This window comes from Salvia hispanica, chromosome 2 (assembly GCF_029641045.1).
Source record: "Salvia hispanica isolate PSC_SH4W2 chromosome 2, Shi_PSC_v1, whole genome shotgun sequence".
In the NCBI taxonomy this organism is placed as follows: domain Eukaryota; kingdom Viridiplantae; phylum Streptophyta; class Magnoliopsida; order Lamiales; family Lamiaceae; genus Salvia; species Salvia hispanica.
This window is the reverse complement of record NC_142693.1, coordinates 48,771,031-48,778,135: the sequence shown is the minus strand read 5'-3', so window position 1 is coordinate 48,778,135 and position 7,105 is coordinate 48,771,031. Positions and strand designations below refer to the sequence as shown.

Sequence of the window (7,105 nt, the reverse complement as noted above, 5' to 3'; positions counted from 1 at the left end):
CATTATATGTATATATGTATGCATTATTCAGTGCATTTAGATTAATTATTTTTTGAAAAAAAAACCAGACAACTGAAGGGAAACGCGCTGAGGTTCCGGCAGCGAAGAGAAAACAGCCAGCGAGGAATGGACCTTCAAAGGTAGCAACGGGCAAACAGATGGATATTCGGCAGGAGGTTGAGTATCTAAAGGAAGCCTTCATTTTCTGCATTATTAGTTTGAAGCCATGCATTATTGAAATGTTATATTATTTCTTGTTTAAAGGTACAGGCTGCTGCACCCCGTAAGGGCATAGTGATTGGTGTTGTGCGAACAAGTGAGCCACCGCAACTTGTAGATCCAAAACATGCAGGTGGAAAGGCTGGTGATCAAAAAAAGGCAAGAGGGAAACAGATCGCACAGGAGTCGGATGCGGATGAGGTATCGAATAGTGTAGTTAATACAAGGACTAAAGTAATAGATCTACTAAATGATTGTTATGTGTCTTTATTATTTTGCAGAAAGCAACCGGACGAATGAAGAAGCCAAGTCTGGCTACCCGGTCTCCATTCCACGAGAGAGCAGTTAGACTGACCGCAAAGCCACACACAGTGGACAAGCAACTCTACTACTAGGTTCTTAACACGGCGGAAAAGAACATGTAAAATTTATACTTTAGATATTCTTACTTTTGGGACATATGAAACTATTTTAACTGGTTAAACATGTACAGGTATCAAGTTGTCTACCACGACAACTGGAAGAGTACTGTGCAGATCGAGATGCAGTCATTAGCGCCATTCAAGCCTGTGAGCCCCGATGTTATCAACACATGGAGCTCTTACCTGAATACAATGGAAAAGAACAAGCCGCCGGAGACAGATTTCGGACTTTTCTTCTCAACAAGACCATGCGTGAGTGAACACCATTCTCTCCATGTTTCTATCTCGTTACTATAATTATCTAAAGTTTGTAACGGCTAACACAAATAAACTACAGATTCAGTCAATGGTGGACGCACAACCCGAATGGACAGAAGAGTTCCAGTTCGATACATTCTGGACGAGGGTGTTGGAGGAAACAATTGGAACGAGAAGCTATCAGTGGGACAAGTATGAAATGGTGAGTTGTAGTTCAATAATGTAGTCGTTTCTTAGATATTACTGGAGAGAACAGTGTGTGCTAATGTTGCTTCCGTTGTGCAGTTTTTCTTCCCAGTTTGGGGGGCGTCCCATCAGTATGTGGTCTGTTTTGATCTTGGTGATTCCAAGATGAACATCATTGATCACACATTGGCTGAGACACACGTGACATTTGGAGAGAAATATGGGGACACACCCTCTGTTCTGGTAATATACATTACACATTATATTTTGTGCATTATACATCACAAATTGTACATTATGTTCAATTGTGCAAATTTTTTTGGTTTTGGCGTGTAGAAAAAATTCTTTGCAGCAGCACTTACAAAGTCCAAGGTTTCAAAAATGGCGGCACAAGTAAAAAAATGTTGTGCGCATGTCGTGACAATGCCGTGGAGGAACAATAGTGGCACCGTGGACACGGGGGTGTATGTGATGAGGCATATGGAGACGTACTTCGGAGAGAAGGAAAAGGATTGGAACTGCGGTCTAACTGCAAAAGGAACGAAGAGCCTGGAATTGTTGCGCATGAAGTTTGCGACGGCGCTGCTAACTTCTCCACACAACTCGAAGACCGGGACCAACCAAACACAAGCCACGAAGCATTGGATGGATAGGCCGCCTAAATTCAGCTTTGAAAAGTGGGTCGAGAATTATGGGCTCGAGTGAACTAGATGGTTTTTGATTTGGATATGAACTAGATGTTTTTTTAGGATGGGAAGGGTGAACATCGAATTTGTGGGTTCGAATGCTTTGGATATCTTGAAATGTTTTCGATTTTTTGGTACTAAAGGTTTTGGATACTCCTGAACTAGGTGATTTAGAATGTTTTGGATATGTAGGTACAAAATGTTTGCTCCACAAAACTGGTAATTGCTTCAGATAACTTAATAATTACAAAATATTACCTAATAATGTATAATATACAGGGAATAATGTATAACAAAGCTATCGAACATATTAATGTTATACATTATGCAAACTACAATGCATATAACTATACAAATAATGTAAATAAATTGATTTATAATGCAATTTTCCGTTATGTTAATGAAGTGACATACCAGTGCATATAACAAATAATGTAACACTTATACATGCATAATGTATGTAAATATGCCTGAAATGCAAGGTTATTCAAAGTATAGAAAATACTGTTTCTCCAAATGACCAGCTCCTGTAATAATTCTGAAAACGAAACAAGTACTCAATTCAATTAATGTAATAAATAGATAACAATAATGCACAATAAAACTTTTATAATGAATAATCATTTAGACAATCTAGTTCAAAGTGGGAAGAAATAGACTTAAACACTGAGCATAAAACGCAAAACCAAGAACAATAATGCTGTTATAATGAAAATTAATCAAGATTTCCTCTTTCCCTTACGCAGCTCATTCTCCGTTTCAAGCTCTTTAAGCATAGGACAATTTCTTGAGTCGTGATGGCACAACTCATCGCACGCCTTACACCGTCTAAGAGGCCTAGTAGCATCCTTGATAGCCTTTTCTCTCTTCGAAATCAGACGACTAGCGGAGCTGCTCGCGTGCCCCTTCGTCTTTACCACATCCGGAGGGTGGACCTCGATGACTTCCGGCCTTTCCATTCCATAAAACTGTTCAATCATTCGCCTCTTCTCAGAAGCGGATGGCAAAGGAGTTCCAGCGTGAAGTGAATTACCAAGTTCCTCCAATCCACCTACGAATGCACGAAGCACATCAATGTTCGTCACAAATCGACGAAGAAATCCATAGAACAGTGAGATCCCTTGCTTTGAAACGTTTTGCCTTTCATAAAAAACGGACTGTGTAGGTAAAGTCTCATCAACATCTCCATGGACAGCCTTAACCAGCGGAGTCTTCATCCATTTACTTGCACAGTAGTTATCAGGAATCTTTTTTACTTCATTGTTCCAGAACAAAAAGAAGACATGGCTGCACAGATAGCCCTGCCTACTGAATAGTTTGCAATCACAAGAGTATGAGTCGTCAGTCCTATCATGTCTCACAAAGTAGGAATGTAGGTGTCAACACTGTCTGCAGATGAGAACCCCAAAACGCGACATCTGTCATTTCTCTCAACGATCTCCTCTTGTATTTTCTTGAACATACTATCTGTGTACAGAGTAGAAGCATGTTTCTCGAAAGGCAGAGTAGTGGCCAATATAGGCAGGGCAGTCGCGTCTTGGTAGTCCAGCTTTGTTCTACTATTCCTCTGAAAATCCACAGCTTGGTTGAAATTCAAGTAGAATTCGGCAATGTTGTTGCGTGGCTTGAGAAATTTTTTATAGAAGCTGTTCTCTGACTCAGAAATAGAGGTGGTCCTAATCGTCGAGCCCATTGGGAAATCTCTGAAGTATGCAGGTATGCATAATTGCCTGTAGTCGTACAATGTCTTCAACCAACCATGGTCTTCCAGGTCGTAACGTTCAAGTACTCCATTCCACTCTTCTTCGAACTCGTCGGGTTCAAGCAGATCCGACCAGACGCAGGCATTAAACTCTTTCTTGAAATCTTCGTCCCGCAAAAACCGACCAGGAACTTTATTGGCCAACTTATGCATGATATGCCACATACACCATCTGTGGCGAGTCCCGACAAGAATCTCTTCAATAGTCGATCTCATCCCCAAATCTTGATCTGTAACAATCATCTTCGGAGCAACCCCCATACATTGGACAAAATGTCTAAACAGCCATGCAAAAGCGCCTGTCTTCTCGTTGCTTACCAAACCAGCAGCGAAAGTCACTGGTCATCCATGATTGTCCTTTCCCGTGAATGGCGCGAAGATCATACAATACCTGCGTAACATAAGCCAACATAATTCAAGAAAAGTGCATATGTAATGCATGCAAAATACATTGTAATGCATACAATAATGTACATATTCAAATGTTATAATGCACGACAGGTATACCTATTGGTGTTGTAGGTGGTGTCAAAAGCTACAATATCACCGAACATGTGGTAATTCCTCTTCATCAAACCATCACACCAGAACAAAGCAACAAGCTGGTTGCTAGCATTAACCTCGTACTCATATGTGAATGCTTCGGACATCTCCTTCTTCCTAGCCATATCATCCAAAACCATTTGTACGTCAAAGCCATGAGCGTATGCCTTGATGTCCCGTGAAGCATTCCTTATATCCCCAACATTGCAGCCAACGAGCTGAAAACCACCCAGAATTTCCTTCAGCACATTAAACGTGAGCGTGGGACCTATGTTAGCCTTTGAACAATCAAGGATAAATTGGTGATGTACGTCGTCCAACTTTCGATTGATTGACATAAACTGCTGATGCTCGGTCCCAACCATGTAATGGTTATGAACTTCGTTAAACTCCTCAACAGTATAACCTGAAACTCCTCCGTCGGAGAAGAACTTGAATGAGATACTGCCTTTACAACCACAACGCTTGGATAAACGTCGGCGTTTTAACGAAAAACCAAACCGTGCATTTGCTTGGTCATCCTCGCTCGACTTCTTGCTGCCTTCCCTGTTGCATACTACGTTATACCAAGTAATTATACCATCAGTTTTCCTCATTTTTGATTTACGAGTATCAAAACCAACAGCCCGGGCATACACATCGTAGAACGCGAAACAAAAATCCAATGATTTGAACTTCTGGCCAACCACAGGCTTCAACTCTTTCGAACACTCAGGTACAACAACCACTGCACACAATCACAAAAAACAAAACTCAGCTAACATAAACATTATGAACCATAAAAGTTGCATTATCTATCTAAAAATTTACATTATCCAGAACTAAATCTACATTATATGTATCTAATATCACAAACACAACACCCTAGTTTAATTAACGTGTCTAAACCATAACACAGGCAACATAAAACGTGCATTATCTATCTAATAATGTACATTATATAGTACTAAATCTATATTACTTGTAGCTAGTACCACAACACCCTAGATTAATCAACGTTTCTAAACCATAAACAAGACAAACTAATACTTGGATTATTTATTCACAACTTTACATTATCCAGTAATGAATGAACATTAAGATTAACAAATAATACAACATCCAAGCCGCCCGTCCCTAAACCCTAGCCCATGCAAACTCAATTCTAAACCCTAGGCGACCCCCTTAAGCAAACTCATGCTCCTTGTTAGCGTCAGTTATGGAACTAGATTTAATTAACAGATACAGAATGTCAAACAAGTTTGCGTTAATATGTGTGATTTGGAAATTAATGAAACGTGGATACAAAAAACTATGACTTCTCGAAAAAAATTACCTTCGTCCAGGTTTGAATCATAATCTTCGTCCATTGTTGAGGAACCACCTTCTTCCATTGTATTAACGATAATATTCCAGGAACACTCCCAAAAATAACGCACAAACGCACAAACGCACAAACTGCATACGATAATTACAACCAAGGCATGTTTCGCACGATTTGATTTTTAACGAAGAACTAACGTTGAAAGATGAAATAGAAGAAAGGTTAATTTCACGATGAAAGAGAAGAAAAAATTCTGGGAGAAGAATTAAAAAACCGACGCAATATTCTGTGAGGAGAAAATCATGGACATTCCATAACCACCAACATTGTCATTCCCTTAAAAGCCCTTTTCCATTTTTTTAATTAATAAAAAATGCATGATCAGGCCTTAATTTCGTATATATATATATATATATATATATGGGAGTGTTCAAATCCATAACCCAATTAATGTCAAATATCCATGTTAATCACATCCCTTTATTTTATCAATCCAACAGATGACATGGCTCCCTTTTATTTGTTTTTAAATAAATATTATAATAAAAAATGGTAAGAATGGCATATGATATTTGATGCGGTTAATATCATTCCATGATTCACGCCATTTCATGATTTTATTCTCTCCCCTATAATTGAAAGCAAATCAATTTCGGAAAAATAATTTGTCTTGAGATTTTTTTTTTGTGAACTTAATCTCCTCCGCGCCGTCCTTCATCATCTAGTAAGAATCTATGTGCCGTGATTCATCATCCGAACTCTAATTTTGCTATTATCAACAATGGAAGATTGTAAGTATATTTTACGCATACGATTTTGTTATTGAATTTACGTTCTTAAATTCATTTTCCAATTTTGTATATTTCAGATCATTAGAAAGATGAATGCATATCATAATTTGGTTTTATTTTGCGATTAAGGTTTTTATACGCATTCATGGAATTTGATGCTTAGTATAATGTATTTTGTATAATGTATTCATGGGATTAAGGTTTTTATATGCGTTCATGGGAATTGCGAGTAAGGTTTTTACATCGTAATGTAACTTGATGCTTGAGTATAATGTATTTCGTATTTTAGGTTAACCTATCGATTTTAATCGTGAGTGACATCTTATAAATTTTCAAAAAGTAATGTACAATTTTAGGTGTATAATGTAGATTTTCTATACATGATGATGTAGATTTTGTTAGGTTTGGTATACTGAAAAGCATGTTTCGAGCAAGTTTCGCTCGAATAGAATCTTGCTTGTATATGTAAAACTCTACAATCAACTTTTAACCCGATTCGGTATTATTCGAGCAGTTTTGCACGAATAGAATCAATATATTATTACATTGTGTTTGCTTATGCATTTATAAGATGTTTTATAAACATTTAAATGTATAAGAAGCAAACAAAGTCTAAGTCTTTTGCTTAGTAGACTGGTTGTGGGCGTCGTCCACTTTAAGATAACACAGTCGGTTCTATGCAATGCTTTGCAAAAGAAAAAGAAGAATTTCACAACCCAGATAGGGTTGGACTACCTATCGTGAAAGGTTGCAATATCAGTCCGATTATTTCTAAACCTTTCTGAAATAATATGACGTTGGTGTGGTATAGCACTGAACGGATCTAACAGCAAGACGTGTCTTTATGCTATCTACTGAAAGACTAGGTCTTGATAAAATACTATTTCTTAATCTACATATGTTAGCATTGAGCATACGGTATTGATTATGCACTA

At 38.0% G+C, this 7,105-nt stretch overlaps 3 protein-coding genes across 3 annotated transcripts; 1 reads left to right on the top strand and 2 right to left on the bottom strand.

Moving 5' to 3' along the window:
- The first annotated feature begins 1,250 nt into the window (after positions 1-1,250).
- LOC148932591 (uncharacterized) lies at positions 1,251-1,790 on the top strand. Its single transcript, XM_089063857.1, has 2 exons — positions 1,251-1,328; positions 1,422-1,790. The coding sequence occupies exons 1-2, from the start codon at positions 1,251-1,253 to the stop codon at positions 1,788-1,790; spliced, it is 447 nt and encodes a 148-aa protein (XP_088919983.1).
- A 1,338-nt stretch (positions 1,791-3,128) lies between these two features.
- Positions 3,129-3,794, bottom strand: LOC148932590 (protein FAR1-RELATED SEQUENCE 5-like). The gene has a single exon (XM_089065170.1). The coding sequence runs from the start codon at positions 3,792-3,794 to the stop codon at positions 3,129-3,131; it is 666 nt and encodes a 221-aa protein (XP_088921296.1).
- Positions 3,795-3,875: 81 nt separating this feature from the next.
- On the bottom strand, positions 3,876-5,449 carry LOC125196820 (protein FAR1-RELATED SEQUENCE 5-like). The gene is made up of 3 exons (XM_048095462.2): positions 5,392-5,449; positions 4,041-4,803; positions 3,876-3,924 (listed from the first exon to the last, which is right to left on the bottom strand). Exons 1-3 carry the CDS (start codon positions 5,447-5,449, stop codon positions 3,876-3,878), a joined length of 870 nt encoding a protein of 289 aa, XP_047951419.2.
- Positions 5,450-7,105: the final 1,656 nt, after the last annotated feature.

Excerpts from the sequence above, each read along its gene's own strand:
- LOC148932591 (XM_089063857.1), top strand. The coding sequence starts at position 1,251 with ATGAACATCATTGATCACACATTGGCTGAGACACACGTGACATTTGGA. Across the intron at positions 1,329-1,421 it reads GGGACACACCCTCTGTTCTG|AAAAAATTCTTTGCAGCAGC; the intron begins GTAATATACATT and ends TTTGGCGTGTAG.
- LOC125196820 (XM_048095462.2), bottom strand. The coding sequence starts at position 5,449 with ATGGAAGAAGGTGGTTCCTCAACAATGGACGAAGATTATGATTCAAAC. Across the intron at positions 4,804-5,391 it reads TGATTCAAACCTGGACGAAG|TGGTTGTTGTACCTGAGTGT; the intron begins GTAATTTTTTTC and ends GATTGTGTGCAG. Across the intron at positions 3,925-4,040 it reads ACCACCTACAACACCAATAG|GTATTGTATGATCTTCGCGC; the intron begins GTATACCTGTCG and ends TATGTTACGCAG.
- LOC148932590 (XM_089065170.1), bottom strand. The coding sequence starts at position 3,794 with ATGGGGGTTGCTCCGAAGATGATTGTTACAGATCAAGATTTGGGGATG.